At 32.6% G+C, this 21770-nt stretch overlaps 1 protein-coding gene across 4 annotated transcripts in view; it reads right to left on the bottom strand.

The window, feature by feature from the left end:
• The window catches only part of IQCB1 (IQ motif containing B1), a 46671-nt gene that overhangs the window by 13450 nt on the left and 11451 nt on the right, over positions 1 to 21770 (bottom strand). For all 4 annotated transcript variants that reach the window (XM_074301349.1, XM_074301351.1, XM_074301350.1 and 1 more), the window contains 4 exons: positions 20960 to 21132; positions 18926 to 19032; positions 12104 to 12213; positions 3286 to 3428 (listed from right to left, as the gene is read on the bottom strand). In XM_074301349.1, the coding sequence (XP_074157450.1) occupies positions 3286 to 3428; positions 12104 to 12213; positions 18926 to 19032; positions 20960 to 21132 (533 nt within the window). The remainder of the gene's footprint in view (positions 1 to 3285; positions 3429 to 12103; positions 12214 to 18925; positions 19033 to 20959; positions 21133 to 21770) is intronic.

The following is a 21770-nucleotide window of genomic DNA, read 5'->3' as shown; positions in this document are numbered from 1 at the left end:
ATAGTTCATGTATTGGTATTTTGGCAGGTAGACTCTCAAGTATTTTATATTATGTGCAGTCATTTTAAATAGTATTTCTATATCTCTTCCTGCTAGGCTTTACTAGTAATATATAGAAATGCTTATGATTTATGTGATTTTAATTTATATCCTGCAACCATGCTAATGTTGTTAGATGTTTTGATTTGTTTTTAGGTGATTTCCTCAGATTCTCTAATCATACTATCATATAATATGCAAAGAGAAAGAGCTTTATTTCCACATTGTCTATTTTTATTCCTTCAATTTCTTTTTCTAGTATTATTGCTACATCTAATATTTCCAGTATAATATTAATAATAGTGAAGCTGAATATCCTTGCTCAAGCCCTAACCTTACTGGGAAGGTTTCTATTTTATCCCTAATACAGAGAATGCTTGACTTTAGTTTTAGATAAATACTATTATTATTATTTTAAGAAAATCACCATTTATTCCTATGTTTTTTAGTGTCACAAATAGGAATAGGTGATATATTTTATCAAAAGCTTTTTCTGCATCTACTGAGATAATCATAAGATTTTTATTTTTTGATGTGGTCAAATTATGCTGATAGCTTTTCTAATATTGAACCAATGCTGCAGCATTCCAAGTATATATTCCACTTGGTTATAGTGTATGATCCTTGTAATATACTGTTGAAATCTCTTTGCTATTATTTTATTTAAAATTTTTACACCCAATATCCTTTGTTTTCACTTTTCCTATTTTAGGTATCAGCATGAGATTTATGTTGCAAAAGGAATTTGGTAGGACATCTTTGTCTATTTTTCCAATTACTTTATATGGTATTGATATTAATTGCTTTTTAAATGTTTGGCATCCACTTAGTCCTGGGTTCATTAAAGTTTTTTTAAAGTATGTTAATAAGTTAGGCAATAAGTGATAAGGGACTAAACAAGGGTGGTAGCTGTATCAGTGACATATACAAGAGATATGGCAAAGGAAGAACTGACAGAATTTGATATGACCAGGTTAATGAAAGTGAAGAGTCTAGGATAATATTGAGGCATTGAGGCTGAATGAGTAAGGAGGATGGTTACATCTATCACAGTAATAAAGAAGTTGAGAAGAGTTAAGGTAACAAGCATTTATTAAGTGCTTACTATATCCTAGGAGTTGTGGGAAGCACTAAAAATACAGACAAAACAGAAAGATAGGGGCAGCTAGGTGGCAGCACCAGCCTTGAATTCAGGAGGACCCGAGTTCAAATCTGGTCTCAGACACTTAACACTTCCTAGCTGTGTGACCCTGGGCAAGCCACTTAACCCCAGCCTCAGAAAAAAAAAAAAGAAAGAAAGAAAAAAAGAAAGATAGTTCCTACTTTTTGGAGAGGTGGGGAAAGTTAATTTTTGTTTTAGATATGCTGAATCTGAGATAACTTTAGGACTTCCTGTCTGAAATGTCTAAAAATCAATGAAAACTAGACCTTAGAAAAAAGCCTAGGGCTGGCTATATTAACAAGGAATCATCTGTACAGCCCTGGAAATGATGCAATCAACAAATGAAATAGTATAAAGGGAAAAAAGAGGTCCCAAAACAGAGCTTTGGGAGGCATTTACAATTAATGAGCATGATGAATGATGAATCACCAAGGAAACTGAGCATAGTTGAACAAATAAGAAGACAACCATGAGATAATTGTCCCAATAACCTAGATGAGCAGAATATCAAGGAAGAAACATTAGTAGTGTTATAAAGGTATAAACCTAAAGAAGAATGAGGTTTAAAAAATCATTAGATTTGCTAATTAAAGAGATCACTGGTAATTGGAGATAAAATTGTTCAGTTGATAAGGATGGAAACCAAATGACAAGACATAGGAGAGAAAATTGAAACACTAAATAAATAGATGCTGTCTCATGGAATTTAACCATGAAAGGGAAGACAAATATAGAATAATAGGTAGCAAAGATAATAGAATAGTGAAGTGTTATTTTGTTTTGTTTTTTTAATTTTGGGGAAGACATGGCAAAGTTTTGTACAGAGCAGAAAAGGAGGTAGTAGAAAGTAAAAGCATGAAAATTATAAAGTGATTCCATAAAAAAATTGCTTACCTGGAACTCCTCTGTAGCTTCTTAATGAACAAATTTTCTTATATCTCCTTCCTGGTTATATAAGAAACTGTCAAAGCTGAAGGGTACATGCCTCATGGTCAGTTTGGCTTCCCTTTCTTTCCTATCACTAGTGGGAGTCTTAAAATAAGGTTTTCACAGAATCCAGCCATTCTGGAGAGCAATTTGGACCTATGCCCAAAAAGTTATCAAACTGTGCATACCCTTTGACCCAGCATTGCTGTTATTGGGATTATATCCCAAAGAAATACTAAAGAGCAGAAAGGGACCTGTATGTGCCAAAATGTTTGTGGCAGCTCTTTTTGTAGTAGCTAGAAACTGGAAGATGAATGGATGTCCATCAATTGGAGAATGGTTGGGTAAATTATGGTATATGAAGGTTATGGAATATTACTGCTCTGTAAAAAATGACCAGCAGGAGGAATACAGAGAGGCTTGGAGAGACTTATATCAACTGATGCTGAGTGAAATGAATAGAACCAGAAGATCTCTGTACACTTCAATGTTGTATGAAGATGTATTCTGATGGAAGTGGATATCTTCAACATAAAGAAGATCCAACTCACTTCCAGTTGATCAATGATGGACAGAAATAACTACACCCAGAGAAGGAACACTGGGAAGTGAATGTAAATTGTTAGCACTACTGTCTATCTACCCAGGTTACTTATATCTTCGGAATCTAATACTTAATGTGCAACAAGAAAATGGTATTTACACACATATATTGTATCTGGTTATATTGTAACATATGTAAAATGTATGGGATTGCCTGTCATCGGGGGAGAGGGAGTGGAGGGAGGGGGAGGATAATTTGGAAAAATGAATACAAGGGATAATATTATAAAAAAAAAATTACTCATGCACATATACTGTGGGAAAAAAAATTCTAAATAAAATTTAAAAAAGAAAAGGTTTTCACTTATCTATGGTGGCCTGCTTAAACATGAACTTTTAGTTTTTCCTAGTAGGATTGACTATATTAACTAATTTATATTAATTATAGGAATCATAGTTAAAGACTTAAGAGTCTTTAAAGATCTGAGAAAGGAAGAACAAATGAGGATGATTGAATAAACTTGTGATTTTTTTTAAAAGCATTGGAAAAATACTTTTTCAGGAATTACACAGTAACCTCTTATTCTTACACAAATTGTAATGTTAGCTCTTACCTGGATGAACTATTTCCAGCAAATTTAGCCGATATTCCCGGGATATTCTCATGGCCCTTTGTCTTTGAAGTTGCATTTGTAATCTGAGATCTTCTTCTTCCTTTTGCTTCTTCAGTTTAAGCAGCTGTTTTTCTCTCTTATTTCTAGTAGATAGAAGTATTAACAGAGACTTAAAAATAACATTCAAAGATCATACGGCCACAAAAATGTTATCCAGTAATCAAATATACATTGTCTTGGCCAACATTTACAAAACTACCTAGCTTTCTTTAGTCACACCTACTCCTTTCTATCATTTCTGACAGGGATAGCAAAGAAAGACAACAAATATAATGTTATTTATTTTTTCTCTGACCACTGCTTAAAATTAGGATACTCAATTGAATAAGGATATTCAAACTATAATCTCTTCATCTGAATGACCAGATTTGCATGGAGCAAATCACTTAATGATCTAGTATCTCAGGCAACTAACACTGGAAACCGTAGAAGTATGTTCTTTGGGATAGTTTCCTACCAATAAAATCAGTTCACTGTCACATTATCCTAATTTCCCACTACTTTATTCAGTATGGCAGTAGAAAGAGGAGAGTAGTCAGCAAAAACAAGTTCTAGAGTCCAGGGTCTAGTGAAAGTAGTTTCACTTAATGAACTGGATATCAAGAATTCTTTGGGTCCTGGTTTTTTTCTTTTGTAAACTATGGAACTTGAAGCTTGGGAGGACGAGGACGTTGAAGGCAGTGATTGAACAAGATGAAAGATGATCTTTTAAAGGCCCTCCTGGTTCTGACACTGTATGATTATATAAGATTTATATATTTTTTAAAAAATTTTTTTTCTTAAACACAGGGAGTAAAATGGGCAAAACAATGCTGAAACCATCTTTGAATTTTCAAAGATTCAGGTATATTTTCACTTTTTTGGTGGCCTCCTCTTCCCCATTTGCCACCCCACCTCACAGGATGTTTGCAATATTCAAGGTGCCCTATTCTAGGGTTGCACAGTGCCTCACCTTACAATTTTGATTTTCTAATCTTTTCTCAATTATTATTATTACCTCTCTTCTGCTCCTCCCCGCCCCCCATTTCCTCAGGGAGACTCTTGTTAGAAGAATCATAAATTAATTTGATAAAGTAATTTGTGTTACAATACTAGTAGTTTAAGGTATCCCTTCTCCCAGTCTCATTTGAACAAGGACTTTAAAATACCTTAAATACAGAGGAAGATTTTGTTGTTGTTGAGTCGTTTCAGTGTTGTCTAACTCTCTGTGACCCATTTGGAGTTTTCACCATTTCCTTTTATATATCATTTTTACAGATAAGGAACTAAGGCATATAGAGTTAAGTGATTTGCTCAGGGTCACACAGGTAAGACCAGATTTGAACTCATAAAAATGAGTCTTCCTGATTCCAGGGACAGGGCTCTATCTACTTGCCACCTAGCTATACCACAAGGAAGAATTAATATACAATTTCCTGTTAATAGAGTATTAAGTGAGGAATTATAGGCCAAACAATTAAGTATCTCCCAAATTACATTATGTAGGAAGATAATACTAAATGCTATCTATATTCCTCGAACAAAGTCTTTAAGAAAAATATAGATTGGTCACAAATCCAACAAAAATTTCTAGAAGAGTTGAAGGAGCTAAAAATGATATGTAAAAAATAAGTGAGAGATATGGAAGAAAGTTATGAAAAAAGAATTAACAGCTTAGTAAAGGAGGTATAAAACCTCACTGAAGAAATTAACTCCTTGAAAATTAAAAGTAATTGAATGCTAGTTAATGACTCCATGAGACATCAAGGAATAATATAATGAAGTAAAAAGGCTTTTTAAAAAGCAAATTAATTATACTATTAGCTGCTAAAAACAAAATAAAACAATAAATAAAAATAATTAATTATAGGAGAAAGAACCCAATTGTAGACAGTTACTATGGAATTAGAAAAGATCTGGGATTTATATTCAGAGGAAGATAAAGCTTTCAGTGAGATGTCAAAATGGTCCCCAAAATAAAAAGAGTTATTGGAAGAACTTTAAAAGGACTTTAAAAATTAAATAAAAGAGATTTAGAAAAAGAAAAGAGCAATCCAAGAAAATCAAGAAAATGTCAGCCAACTTGACATAATCAAAAACTTGAGAAAGAAAATAATTCCTTGAAAACTAGAATTGGGCAAAGGGAAGTTAATGATGTTTCAAGATGCCAACAAATCAGATGAATGAAAAAACAGAAAAGAAAGTGAAACATCCCATCAGAAAATAACAGATCGAGGAGATAAAACATAAGGATGGTTGGACCACCTGAAAAATATGATCAAAAAAATCTGGATACAGTATTACAAGAAATTATCAAGGAATACTGCCCTGAAGTTCTGGAACAAGAAGGCAAAGGAAAAATAGAAAAAATCCATCAATCATCATATGAAAATGTCCCAGGAGGAAAGTTTATAGGAATAATATAACCAAGATTCAAAGCTCCCAGGTTAAGAACAAAATATTAGAAGCATTAAGGAAAAAAACCAAATCAACTATTGTTAAGCTACAGTAAGAATTACAGAAGACCTAGTAGCTACTACACTGAAGAATCACAGGTTGAATAATGTTGATGACACATGATGTAGTTTCTCTGATTTTCATTTCCATAAAGTAACTGTCTATGTAATTAAGTTGATTTATTTAAAGCTCTATAGAACAAAAAAGCTGGGGTTATGACCAAGGGTAATTTCCTCAGCAAATGAAAGTATAATCTTGAATAGGGGAAAAAAGAATAGTAACTCAACTTAGAGACTTTCAGGTTTTTGTGACAAAAAACCCAGAATATAAGAGAAATTTTGACATATAACACCCAGGAGAAATATAAGGTAAATATTAAAGACCAATTATAAGGGACTCAATAAGGTCAAATTGTTTACTTCATATCATTGTCATCATTATTTGGATAAGTTAAAAGAAAAGCTTAGGTTGAACTGAGTATGATGGGGAGATTCTAAAAAAATTAAAACCATGTACAGAAAGATAAAAAGGAATAATTATCTCATACAAATGAAGTATAAAAAAGAAATGCTAACATAGAAGAAATTAGTGGAGAGAGGGTAAGTAGTGCTGGAAACTTACTATCATCAGAAATGGGTTAAAGAGGAAAAATACATACCAATACACACACATACACACACACACACACACACACACACACACACACACACAGAAAGAGACAGAGAGGGAGGAAGGGAAAGAGAGAGAGAACAATAGAAAAAGTCTTCTAAATTCAGGGAAAAAGAGGGCAAAAGAATAGGGTAGAAGGAAGAGGAGAAAAGGAAGATACTTTTAGAGGGGTGAGTAGATTAAGAAATAGGAGGGCAAGGTAGTGGTTAGAATTAAAGCAGAGGAGTGAGAAGAGAAAGGACAAATATGGTGAGAAGAATAATGAGGAAAAAAAGAAACAAGAAAATATAAAAGTAATTGTAGCTTAGAATGTGAATGGGATGACTCATAAAACAGAAATGGAGAGCAGATTAAAAGTTTAAATTCAACTATATGTTGCCAGAACACATTATAAAAAAATGAGAGATACACAAAAAAGATAAAAGACAGAAGTAGAATTTATTATGCAAAAAAAGCAGAGATAGTAATTAGGATCTGAAAGTTAAGATTAAAATAGATTAAATCAAAAGTGAAAAACAAAGAAACTACACCATTTGTCACCAACATTATTCAATACTGTTTTAGACCATTTAAAAAATATAGACAGTAAAAACACAGAAGCATCTGTCTGCCAAAACAGGCAGAGAAACTACATGAACATAAACACAAAACACTTTTTACATAAATAAACTCAGATCTAAGTTACTGAAGCAATATTTATTGTCCATGGGTAGGTAATGCCAATATAAAATTTTAAAACAACAATTTTACCTAACTAATTTATTTATTAGTCATCCCAATTAAATTACTAAAAAAAATTTTTTTACTGAGTTAGAAAAAATAATAAAATTCATTTGAAAGAGCAAAAGGAGAGGAACTTCAAAGAAAACAGGAAAAAAAGAAGTAAAGGAAGTAGATTCAGCAACATCAGACATTAAACTATGTCATAAAGAAGAGCCTTATCGAAGGGCAAAAGGATTAATTTTGATTATTTTAAACCAAAATCTTTTTGTAAACCTATATAGCCAAAAATGAAAGGATTGTAGAAAATTGAGGAAAGAATTTCTCAAGATAGAATATGACTGAATTGGCATGGGAAATGATGAGCTGGTTAATTTAGAAAAATATGGAAAGACTTGGATGTATGAAGGAAGATGCTATCTTCAGAGAAACAGATGACAGGTGGAAATAAGTATAGTACTGTAAAGAGCAGAACTCTGGAGAAGTATACTTAAGTATGATTGATTTTGTCTTACAACAAGGTGCTAACTCAGTGGAATTGATAAGACAATGATTATCTAGTTTAGCATGTGAGTTCTCTAGTTCAGTATGATTGCCCTAGTAATATAATGGTTGGTTTATACTCAGTATACTATAATGATGTAATTGTAATAGAGCATATAAACTGGGACAAACTCAGTCAGACACAGACTCAGAGAAGATAGAGAATTGGAAGCCGGAGCTCAAGCTCTAGGACTCAGAGAGACATTTCATTTTCATCAGCCTCGTGGTGGCTGACCTGTCCTCCTGCTTCCCCCACTGAGACCAAGGCCCGTCTGAAGGGCCTCCAGAAAGCTAGCCGAGCCCTAGTCAAGGAGACAGACTATGAAGGAAATAATAAAGACTTTGGGACTTTATCTCTGGCTATTCTCATGGTGATTACTCAGCTGAAATGAAGGCTGGTCCAAAGATTTCCAGAAAGCTAAACAGAACACTACACAGTACAGTCTTACATATAACTGTATATATGTGTATGTTTATGGATATCTATAGGCATATCCATACTTAATTATAGCCTTCTTTTAGGATGGGAGAAATAAAGTAAAAAATACATAGCAGAGACCAAAAGAAAATCAACAACAAAGCAAAGAAAAGTTGGGAAGCTTTGAAAACAATATGCAGTAATTTATTTACATAGGTTTTCTTGAAATTGAATTTTTGTGAATCCTCTCTCATAGTCTGCTGCGTACGTGGTAATGTTGCAGTTTTTTTTCTTTTCTCATTTTGTATTTAAATTTATAATAAAAAATTATTAAAGCACTGTATACAGAAAAAAATATTACAGACAGTATAAAACACTTAGGAGTTTACTGCCTAGGCAAACACAGGAATTGTACAAACACAATTACAAAATAATTCACACAAATAAGAGATAAATCTAAATAAGTAAAGTAATATTAACTGCTCACAAAGTGGAGCCAATATAATAAAAATGACCATATTTCCTAATTTACTGATTCAGTGCCATACCAACCAAACTACCAATGAATGAATTTATGTGAAAAAAAATTAATCTGAAAGAAAAAAGTAAAAAATATCAAGGAACTTAATAAAAAAAAAAAATTGGGAAGGAAGGTGGAGACTAATAGTACATAATCTCAAACTACTATAAAGCTGTAACCAGCAAAAACAACTTGATGCTACAACAGAGAGGTTGGTTCTTGGAACAGATTAAGTTCACAATATAAAAAAGAAAGAACATAGAATCCTAATGTTTTATAAACCCCAAGATCTAGCTATTGGGGCAAGAACTCACTATTTGACAAAATTGGAAAAGCAATCTGGCAGAAACGAGATGAAAACTAACATTTAACATCATATATTGAGCTACTCTAAAACTAACAAAAATAAGAAACCCCCCCAAATTGATAAATGGCCCAAAGATATGAATAGGGAGTTTTCAAAGGAAGAAATAAAAATTATCAATAATCATATAAAAATGCTCTAAATCACTTCAGAAATCATTAGAAAAATGTAAATTAAAACACTGAGATACCACCTCCCACCTATCAGAGTAGCAAACATGAGACTGATTTTGATTCTTACCTAAGTTGTGGAACATACTATGAAAGAACAGTGACTGAACATTTGGAAAAAGAGATTTATTTAAAATATTTAATATAAATTTTATCAAGGATTTGAGTGAAGGCATAGGAGAAATACATGTCAAATTTTTAAATGACACAAAACTAAGAAGGCTAAGTAATAATTAATTACACATACAGGATTCAAAAAGATCTTGAGATCAAACTGAATCTAATAAGCAAAATTTAATAGGGATGTAAAGACAGAATTCAACAATCACCTTCACAAAAACAGGATGAGGGAACCATAGACAACCATTTGTGTGAAAGACACATTTGGGTTTCTTTTTACTGCAACCTCATTATGAGTCAACAGTGTGAGATGGCAGCAAAAAAAAAAAAAAAAAGAAAAGCTCATATGATTTTAAGGGGAGAGAGAGAGAGAAAAAAAACAAGAAAGAAAAAGAGAGGCAACCAGAATGGTGAAGGAGACTATGAATCATGTTACATATAATTCAATAAGCATTTATTAAATTCCTATTATGTTAACAGCAACTATATTGGGATCCTAAAAACACAAAAACAAAAATTAAATAATCTCTGGAGAGGAAAAATCAAAACACATTTGTATAGCCAAAAACAACACAGATATACATACATACACATATGTATATACATGGACATATGCATAAAGGCTTGATCTGTGATGAGATTGATTAAAAGGAACTCCTGGATGAGAAAACTCCCTCTAACAATGTGAATCTGCAATTTAACCATCAAAATTCCTAGGACACTGAGAGGTTAACTGACTTGCCCAAGATCACAAAGATAATATGTACTGGAAGTAGAACTTTAACACATTCCTAGATGAGCTTTTTGTCCCCAAAAATATACACACTACATACAGAGTAATGAGGAGAAACTAAGAAATAGGGGAAGAATTAGAAAAGATCTTGTGAAGAATATGGCACTTAAGCTGAGTCTTGAAGAGAGACTCCAAGGAGCAGAGGAAGAAAGAGGCCTAGGGAAGGTAAAGAAGAGGCAAGGAAGAAAGTGTGTGGAGAAAACTTTGAAAATGGAATGTTATAGAGGAAGAATAAGTAGCTTGGTTTAGCTACAATGTTAAAGGGCATGAGGGGGAGCAATCAAAAAAGATTGGAATCAGATAGTGATTTAAATCAGATTTAAATAACAAATAGAGGAGTTTATATTTGAATTTAGAGGCAATAGAGTTGATATAAAGCCACTAAAATTTCTTCAACACAGGAGTAAAATGGTCAAAATTGGGCTATTTGAAGCTTGAATTGGAGGTGGAAGCAGCTAGAACCAGAGACAAACAAAGAGGATACTAATGTCCAAGTGAGAATTGATGAAGACCTGAACTATGGAGAAAAAGGAACATGATAAGGAATCAGAAAACTTTGTGGAAATTATATATGAAATGCATCTCCCATTGTTAAGCCATCTTCTATCAAGAGGAGCTGAACAACCTTTCTCTTACTAATCTCCACAACCTTGTTAAGGACTGAATCCTGCTAGTAGTGGAAGACAGCTGAGAGAAGGGTGTATTTTAATTGGGAAATTGTGAAGCACCAGCAATGACCCCAAGCTTCTCTCTGAAAGAAAGTCTCACTATTTTGAGCATCAATATCTTTCTGGTGATAGTTACAATTCATGGAATATCAATCTCCAAAGAACCAAAATTGTGGGTTGTCCAAGTGTATACTAAATAAATATATTTATATGTGCTGTGGCATATTTCAAATACTCAAGTGTGTGCACATTATGTAAAAGACAAAATTATATATAAATAGAAAAGAAGTGGGTGAGTTCTGTAGTAAAATTAATGGATAAAAGAAAAATATGAAATGAAAATAGAGGAAGATCAATTAAATATCTTCTAAGGAACAAACTCCAATCTTTTATACCATATTTTAACCCTTTCTTTTGCTTTTTTTCTGGTCACAATTTTCTTTCATACCTTTTTTCTTCAAAGTATACTTTGAGAATTGAAGGAAAAATATTTTATGTTCTTAAGTTTGCTTGAGATTTTGTATGATTTTACCTGACATTCAATCACATGCTTTACAGTAGGGTGATTTTTGTTTATTATTTTAACCCCTTGCTTTAAATATGACGTGACTTGTTAACTAGATCCAGGGAGCACTATTGTTTTAATCTTATCATAACTGAGAAATGCAGCTGGTGAATTTAACTTACTGAAAGCAGAATAGTTTCAGATGTATAATTGTTTAACTACTTCTGGTGAGGAAGTTTCACCTGCAAGTTTCCATGCCAAATAAAGTAAGATTTAAACACAAATGCAGAGGTGTCCTAAAAGCTTATGTTTTACTATTCTTTCCAAAGCTTCAAAGAATATGTGTATGAATATATTTATGTTTGCATGCTGGAGGGTGGGGGGTAGTGAAGAAAGACAGTAATACCAGAAATTTGTTGTAGCATTCTAGTTGTGTTCTTCTTTTTCCCAGAATTAACTAGAATACAGAAATTATTATAGATATTAAGAGACTGAACCTGCCAGAGAATTATCTAGTTCTCTCTGCAAATATAGACCCAAACTACATGGAAATATGTCAAGTCCCTGTCCTGTTATTCTCCAACTTAAAAATCTGTTTGAGCTGAAGAAGTTATCTCAGAAATTACTGGGAACAACTAAACAAAACAAAGGGATTCAAAAGTCACTAAAACTTTGGTTTTATCTCTATATTTCTCTGACAAGGCTGTCTCTATTCATTGATTGGCCTTCGTTCCTCTTTTCCAAAACAAAGAAATCTACAAACCTTAAAATGCTACATAAATGCTAGTTATTATTGTTACTATTATTATTGTTGTTGTTTACAATCCTTTACCTGAAATTTCTCTGCAAAGCAATTACTGCACATGGAAGTTTCTTCATTCTCTTTCGAGTCTGGAAACCCTTCCATGCAGCCTGGATCTTGCAAGCTGCTTGATAAATTTTCTGAAATTTAATAGCAGAAAATGAATTTAAAGGATTTTATTTTCACCTCAGTTTTTGAAAAATGAGCCTTAATAAGCACTGTTTAATGCAAACAGAAAAGATGGGCAGTGACATCTGCTTTACACTGAGTACAGCTGTTCATATTTAGAGTAAGCATAGAAAGAAAGTCTTCTTTCTTAAACTTATACTATCAATAAGCCCTGCAAACAACAGTGAGAGAATAGCTAAAAAGAGTAATTCAAGATGACCAATCTATGAGATGACGTCAAAATTTATCTACAAAATATCTTTCTTGATTAACCATGAACCTATTATTGTCCTCTCTGGTGAATTTTACTGTTCTGATTATTTCAATGCTGCCTAATGCTTGAATCCTTGGACCTTTAAATCATTTGAGAATTTTTGTAGCAGAGTCACATGTCTCATATTGACAGAGGGAATGACTGACCAAAGTAGTAACAACAGGCAGAAGAAGGTTCTACCAATTACTAGATGGCAGAGTAGCAGAGAGAAGTGCAAAGCACAATTATCTGACAAAAATCTGACAACATTGAATTTGGATCAAGAAATCCAAGAAAGAATAATTCCAATGAAGTCTATCTCCAGTCCAGATCATCACAGAGAGAAAGAGAGAAAGATTTGTCTAAAGGGATGAAGTCTCAACCAGGAACATCTGAAGAAGGGCCTGCCTCTAGCAATACCCAGGGCAAGAAGAGGGTCTGGACCTGGTTCAGAATGGGCCTGACCTTATATGAGAATCAGGGACAAGTAGCATTTGAGAGCTCTTGTCACTCACTCCTCAAGGCTGGGTCATACAAATGTAATGCAGATGAAGGAGAAGACTGGTTATTTTGGGCAAGGAATGATCTCAGGTTTTCAGAGGTATATTCCAGGTATAGAAGCAAACAGCAGTTCTGAGGCTTTGAGCCTACTTGTGACTCCAATAAAAAAAAAGATCATAGTCAGAAAATAACATTGAAAGAATGAACAAACAAACAAAAAAAAAAGAATTACACCATAATGGCCTATTAGGTGAGAGGAATTTCCAAGCTATAAATCAAGAGAATGATAAACAAAACTTCAAAAAAAAAAAAAAAAAATCAGAGCTTGGTTAGAAGTTCAACCATAATTTCTGGAAATTATAAAAAAGAGCTTAAAATAATTTTGTAAATTAAATAAGTACATTAGAGGTAAAAAATGAAAAATAAAAGAGTTATGAAAAAATAAATTAGAAAGAATAGCTTGAATCAAGAGATAAAAAATGAAAAATAAAAGAATTATGGAAAAATAAATTAGAAAGAATAGCTTGAATCAAGAGGTATGGGGTATAAAATCATTTTTTCTTTTTTTAGTATTTTATTTTACTAGTATGTTATTTTTCCAATTACATGTAAAGATGGTTTTTAACATACATTTTTGTAAGATTTGTGAGTTCCAATTTTTTTCTCTTTTTTCTTTACCCGCTCCTTTCCCCATGCTAGCAAGTAATCTGATATATGTTTACATGTACATTAGTTTTTAATATATCCATATGATTCATATTGGGAAAGAAAAACCGTAAAGAAAAAAAAGAGGGAAAAAAGGTGAAAATAGTATGCTTCAATTTGCAATTGCCATAGTTCTTTTCCTCGGATGTAGTCTGCATTTTCCATCCAAAGTTTGTTGGAATTGCCTTGGATCAATGAATTGCTGAGAAGAGCTAAGTCTACCATAGTTTATCATCACCTAATTTTGCTATTGCTGTGTACAATATTTTCTTGGGTTCTTCTAACTTTATTCAGCAACAGTTCATTTAAATCTTTCCAGGCTTAAATTAGTATGGCAGAAACTAGGCATGGACCCACATTTAACACCACATACTAAGATTAGATCAAAATGGGTCCAAGATTTAGGCATAAAGAACGAAATCATAAATAAATTGGAGGAACATGGGATGGTTTACCTCTCAGACTTGTGGAGGAGGAAGGAGTTTGTGTCCAAGGGAGAACTAGAGACCATTATTGATCACAAAATAGAACATTTTGATTACACCAAATTAAAAAGTTTCTGCACAAACAAAACTAATGCAAACAAGATTAGAAGGGAAGTAACAAATTGGGAAAAAATTTTTACAGTTAAAGGTTCTGATAAAGGCCTCATCTCCAAAATATACAGAGAATTGACTTTAATTTATAAGAAATCAAGCCATTCTCCAATTGATAAATGGTCAAAGGATATGAACAGACAATTTTCAGATGATGAAATTAAAACTATTTCCACTCATATGAAAGAGTGTTCCAAATCACTATTGATCAGAGAAATGCAAATTAAGACAACTCTGAGGTATCATTACACACCTGTCAGATTGGCTAAGATGACAGGAACAAATAACGATGAATGTTGGAGGGGCTGTGGGAAAACTGGGACACTGATGCATTGTTGGTGGAGTTGTGAAAGAATCCAACCATTCTGGAGAGCAATCTGGAATTATGCCCAAAAAGTTATCAAAATGTGCATACCCTTTGACCCAGCCATACTACTACTGGGCTTATACCCCAAGGAACTACTAGAGAAGGGAAAGGGTCCTGTATGTGCCAAAATGTTTGTGGCAGCCCTTTTCATAGTGGCTAGAAGCTGGAAGATGAATGGATGTCCATCAATTGGAGAATGGTTGGGTAAACTATGGTATATGAATGTTATGGAATATTATTGTTCTATAAGAAATGACCAACAGGAGAAATACAGAGAGGCTTGGAGAGACTTACATCAACTGATGCTGAGTGAAACGAGCAGAACCAGAAGATCATTATACACTTCAACAATGATACTGTACGAGGATGTATGCTGATGGAAGTGGATTTCTTCAACATAGAGAAGAACTAATCCAATTCCAATTGATTAATGATGGACAGAACCAGCTACATCCAGAAAAGGAAATGAATGTAAACTGTTATTTTTACCTTCTGAATCCAATTCTTCCTGTGCAACAAAAAAATTCGGTTCTACACAATATATTGTATCTAAATTATATGTAATATATTTAACATATATAAGACTGCTTGCCATCTGGGGGAGGGGGTTGGGGGAGGAAGGGAAAAAATCTGAATAGAAGTAAGTGCAAGAGATAATGTGGTAAAAAATTACCCATGCATATGTACTGTTAAAAAATGTTATAATTATAAAATAAAATAAAAAATTAAAAAAAAAAAAATAAATAAATAAATAAATAAATAAATAAATCTTTCCAGGCTTTTCTCAAATTAGTATGTACATATTTACTTACAGAAAAATAGTATTCAATTACATTCATATACCGTAACTTATTAAGTCATTCCCCAACTGATGGGCATACACTTATTTTCAAATTCTTTGCCACCACAAAAAGAATTGCTATAATAAATAGTTTTGTACATGTAGGTCCTTCTCAAGAATTATAGTCTTTTCTTAACCAAGTATCATATTCCTTGAAAATAAGAATGAAACAAACAGAAGTTAATAATTCTAGGAGATAAGAAATATTAAAACAAAGACAAAATAGGAGAAAATATAAGGTTATTTCCGACAACTAATCTAGAATACAGATAAAGGAAAAAAAAATTTTTTAAATTCCTAACCTACCTGAATGTCATAATCAAAAAAAGATCATATTTAAAGAAATCATATAAGAAAACTGTCCAGATCCCTTTGAAGCAAATGACAGTTAAAATAGAAAGCATTCACTGGTCAGTAAATTAATGAAACTCCAAAAGGAATATTCTATGAAATATTATAGTCAAAATATAGACCTTCAAGGTCAAAGAAAAAAATACTGCAAGCAGCCTGAAAGAAAGAATTAAAGTACCAAGCAAGCATAATCAGATCATTCATGTTTTAGTGATCAATATTATAAAGGAGGGGAGAAGTTAGAATACAATATTCCAGAAGATAAAGGAAATAAGATTTATAGCTGAGAATAATCTACCCAACTGGATATAATGCTACAAGGAGATAATGAACTTTTAATGAAATAGAAGACTTGCAAGTATTCCTGATTGAAAAAATCAGTGTTTTGTAGAAACTTCAAAGTTCAAACATAAGAATTAAGAGAAGCATGAAAAAGTGATTAAACAAGTACAAACTTGTCATATTCTACAGTATCTAGCACACAGTAGGAGCTTAGTAAATACTTACTGGAGATTAATATGGAAAAGGAAGAGGAAGGAAAAAAAGCATTTATAAAGTACTTAACGGTACAGGGGTTCTCCAACTATAGCCCGCAGGCCAGATGCGCCCCGCTGAGGACGTTTATGCGGCCCACCAGTTTATGGCAAATGGGCTGAGGGGCAGAGAGAGAGTGTGAGTTTTTGTTTTTATTATAGTCTGGCCTTTCCACAGTCTGAGGGACAGTGCACTGGCCCTCTATTTAAAAAATTTGAGGACAACATATCCTAGGTACTATGCTAAGCACTTTTTGCGATTATTATCTCTTTTAAGGTGCTATTATTATTCCAATTTTATATGGAGGAAAACGAGGTAAACAAAAGCTAATGACTGGATCAGGGACATAAAACTAGTAAATATATGAGGTGAAATTTGACTTCATATCTTCCTGACTCTACCTCCAACACTTTAATTACTACACTACAGCTACCCACAATAATATAGGAAAATGATAAATTTATCTCTTCAGAATTCTCTCATAATCAGAAATCTAATTAGATGAAGAGCATAAGAATTTTTAAAAATGCTTTGATGAAGTTAAAAGAAGAAAAAAGAGTTAACACACCTTGAAAATATTTTAAGTCCCTTGAAGATAGGAACTGGCTGTCTTTTGCCTCATTTTTATATCTTCAGTACTTAACAAAGTGTCTGGGCACAACATAAGTGCTTCATAAATGTTTAATAATTGATGTTTCTAAAAATATGCATTTCTAAGAATCTGACACCAAATAAATCATAAAATGTAACCAACAATATGTCATAAGACAAAAGATACAAGTAGTATGACACATTTAAATTATTTGAAATGTAAGACTGTCCTTTAAATCCCATGAAATGAGCTCCCACCCAGCTTTTTTGATTCGTGCCTAAGTGTGAGGCCCAGTTTCCATATATTTATTTCAACAAAAAACCCTGAAGTTCACATCAAACTGAATCATGATTTAAGGAATCCAGTAAGAAACCATAATGTTATTTCTCCTACTTCAGAATTGCACAAAAGTCACCCAGAATCCTATGGGCATCAGGAAAGTCATCTTTCACCCACTCTACCAGCAAAGCCAGTGCTGACAAACAAGGCCTTACAAGGAGTCCAGACCTTGAAAGAAACTAGCAGAAAGCCTCAAATTGGGAATCTTTAAGTCCCACAGACACAGTAACTACTAATTAGCATAGTACCGTAGCCCTCAGACATAAGAGCTCTGAGGATCCTAGTACTCTGTCTTAAAAAACCAGAGAAGGCTCTGAACAAGAACTATCTTGGTCCTCAATGCAGGAACCCAAAGCAAGGCTGAGTAGAGTGACTCATCATAGGGAAAGGAGCAGTCTTTACATTAAAAGCTGGAGAGATGAGTAAATGAAAGAAAACACCAACTAGTATCAAAAACTGTGGTAGGCCTAGATTCCCAAAAAAGAATAAATAACTTCATAACAGTTAAAAGCAGAAACCTAAAGAGAAAAAAGTATGTTTTCCACAAAGACTACAAAGAAGAAATTAAAAATAAAATAAGAACTCTTGAAAAAAGAACTGAAAGGAGAATAAGTACCCTAGAAGAAAAAATGTTAAGTTTTACCAAAGAAATATATTCTCTGGAGATTAGAATAAGCCATACAGAAATCAGTAACTTCATGAGAAAACAAGAATACTAGTATAAAATCAAAAGACTGAAAAAATAGAAGAAAATGTAAAATAATTGAAATTTAAAAAAAAACTTCCTTGAAAACAGGTCAAGAAGAAATAATTTAAGAATTATTTTGCTTTTTAAAAAAGGCATGATAATTATGGAAATATGTATAGAAGAATTACACATATTTAACATGTATTAGGCTTGCTTGATGTCTGGGGGAGGAGTTGAGGGAAGGGAAAGAGAGGGAAATTTGGAACACAGGGTTTTGCAGGGGTGAATGTTGAAAGCTAGATATCTACGCATATGTTTTGAAAATAAAGAGCTTAAAAAAAAGAATCACTGTGCTTCTCAAAAGCCAAGAATATTATCAATAGACTGGACATTATATTTCAAGAAATTATGAATAAAAACTGCTCAGATACATTAGAACCAGAAGACAAAGTAAAATAGAAAAAAAAATCTACCAATCACCTATTGATAGAAATCCCAAAAGGAAAAGTCTTAATGTTACAGCCAAAATCTGGAGCCACCTTATCAGTGAAAAAAAATACTGCAAGTCTTCAGAAAAAAAAGCAATTCAAGAACCTCAAGAGCATTACATACCATACAAAGACCAGTGTGAAAGGCAAAAAGGATCATGAAATTGTCCTAAGTGAAAGGGGAAAAGGCATTGATTCTGACAGCTGATATAGTGGCAGAGAGTTGAATAGTCTACAGTAATTTGAAACAAAATAACAGTTTAGAGTTTATAAATAGGATGATATGTATTTATAGCGAAGTATTAATCTGAGAAGGAAAGACCTCACCAATTTGATAAAGAAGTACATTTACTAAAAATATTAGAAGGGAAATAGGGAAAATAAAAAGCTAGGTCAATTAGCAAACATACTGTCTTAATTATTGATTACCTGATCTTCTTCCTGGTAGACTCCAGAATGTAACAGATTGAGAAGCTGTTTAAGTTCTTGGTCAATTTCTTTCCCAGACCACTGTTTATTTAGCATACTTTTAAGTCCTAGAAATTAATTTCAAAAGGCATTCTGAGATTAAAACAGATTGTTCTTTAGCTAATAATCAGAAAAGCATTTATATCAAAGTTTTAAATGTTTAATTAAAAAAAAAAAGCCATTGTGTGTTCCTTTTCTCAGTGATAAAATTAAAATGTCTGAAATTCTATCCTTTCCTGATAAAACTCAAGGTCACTGATTTGAGGGTTATTATATAGTCTAAGAACTCAAATACAGGGAAAACAATTAAACAGAACAGAACAGAGAAAGAACAGGTATGTCTCTCTTTTCTTGAGAACAAACAAATAAAAACAAGGTATTGAGTGACTAACATATGGTTAGTTCTGAAGGAAGAGTTTGACTAAGTTAAAATGTTAACAGTATTCTATGCAGTTTCTAGCAAATCCACAGGCTCCTTGACATTTAAAATTTTAGATAAGAGGTACTGTAATATTGATTATGATTGTTTTCTCAATTGAGAAAAGTATCCATGTAAAATTTTCTAACTTTATCTTTAAGAAGTAAAATAAGGATAAGGCAAAAGGTATTCAGTATATATTTCAAAGGCATGTGTTTTTCATAGATGAGAAAGACATGGCTTTCTAGTATGGCATGCACAGTGGGCAAAGTCAGGTTTTTTAAATTTGGTATCATTTCCTTTGAGCTAGCCATCTAAAGCTTCAGAATCTCTTTTTTGAACAAGCCTTTAACTGATAATTAGTCCCAAAATCTTGGAAGATACAACTAATGTTACTCAGATAAAAAAAAAGTAAGAAAAATTATGGTCACATTCTATTATTATAAGTTCCATGGAGCATTCATCTTTTGTAGTTGGAAAACAAGCATTTTCTTCCCAGCATTATAACAACACAAAATTCTAGTTATTCCTCCTTATTCTATATAAACCTCATGCTTATTATTATTATTGTTTAGTTATTATCAGTTGTGTCCGACTCTTTGGGGTTTTTTGTTTTGTTTTGTTTTTTTAGCAAAAAGACATTTAGCAAAATGTTTTGCCATTTTCTTTTCCAGGTCACTTTATATATGAAGAAACTGAGGCATATAGGGTTAAATCCCTTGCTCAGGATCATTCAGCTAATACGTGTCTGATGCCACATTTGAATTCAGGTCTTCTTGACTCCAGACTTGGCACCTCTTCTGCCATCTAAGTGCCCCTATATCTGTAGTGCCCAAAGCTAAATGATGTTTATATAATGACTCTGATTGTCAAGCTCCTTAAGTTTAGCCTTTTGGATCATTAAAGATAAATTATGTTCACTATTATTTTAGTAATTATGTATATTTGTTTTCCAATACAAATACTGTATTCCAGTACTAGTCTTTTTTCTTTGTTGCAAGTTTAACATAACCAAAGATGAAAGAATGAAAGTAATAATAAAAGTTTTACTATACCTCAATTATTTTCCTTTGTCTACCTATTGTCAACAGCACATAATTAGGTACTACTAAAATTTCCCTCCACGCCCCAACTTGTGATTTTATTTTCCTAGAGAATTTCCAGCTTAAATACTTCCTGTATTAAAACAGACCTGCACCTCTTCTTTAACCTAAAATTTTAATGATTTGCCTGAAACATTATGTAGTTCAGTTTCTAGCATAGGATCACAGATTTGGCATGGGTTAGAAATAGAATTTAAACCCAGAAAAATCTTTATGACTCCAAGGCCAGCCCTTTAATATCATTCCAGGCTCATTTTTTTTTTTTAAAGAAAATAATGATATGGGTGGAGAATTTGTCACCATGTCAGCAAAGAACTAGAGTCAGGCCAACTCTTAGGACAAAGAAATGGTATTTTACTGACATACCTCAATTTTTTCTTTCTTCCTAATAGCTATACTTCTATTTAAGTAGCCATCAGTAAAATGCTTTTGTTTTTATCAATCTCAAGACCAAAAATATATTATATACATTACCTGTATACCGACTATTCAGCAGCTTCATAATTTCTGGATGAGATTTGGTCATCAACAGCAATAGTTTTATGGCAACACTTCCAATGACAAGACTAGTTGAAGATGAAAGCTTAAAAACAAGTTCGTCTAAAATTGAATGAAGGGTTTTTTCTTTTATTGTGAGCAAATCTTCACTAATAAAACAAAAAGAAATGCAAAGAACATTAGTGGCTAAAGTACATGTATTAAAATTAATTTCATAAAAGTTCCCCTTCTCTGACAACCTACCACAAAACAGCGGTTTAATTCAATGTGGATTATCATTCCTAAAACATTGTTTGTCTATAAAGATACATCAACTTGTATCAAGAACTATTTTTTGATTGCTTTGTGCAAAGTACTATGCTGGGCACAGCTAACAATACAAAATATATAAATCAAGGTCTATCCCTTCAAGGAGGTTTTAATTTAAATGAAGACAAGAAAATGATGATAAAATATTTGGCATTAATTATTTACTGTCCTGTGACATCTTAGTTCAAATTATACTATTACCATATTAATCAAACATGTTTAAGGTCTATATCTAGCTATTAATTGTGCACTATTTTGTGATGTTCTAAATAGAGAAAAATGTCACAGAGAATGAATGAACACTTAATAAACATTTATCACTGTGCTATTAAATACACTGGGGATATAAACAGAAAAAAATGAGAGTCCCTAATCTTAAGAATTCACAGCCTAATTAGGGAAGACAACATATCAAGTTCAGGTAGAATGACTAAGATGGTCTCAGTGATACAGTAAGATGGTAGATGTAAAGACCCAG

The sequence above is a fragment of the Sminthopsis crassicaudata genome, chromosome 3, assembly GCF_048593235.1.
Source record: "Sminthopsis crassicaudata isolate SCR6 chromosome 3, ASM4859323v1, whole genome shotgun sequence".
In the NCBI taxonomy this organism is placed as follows: domain Eukaryota; kingdom Metazoa; phylum Chordata; class Mammalia; order Dasyuromorphia; family Dasyuridae; genus Sminthopsis; species Sminthopsis crassicaudata.
The sequence above is the reverse complement of the archived record's forward strand: the minus strand, read 5'-3'. Positions and strand labels throughout refer to the sequence as shown.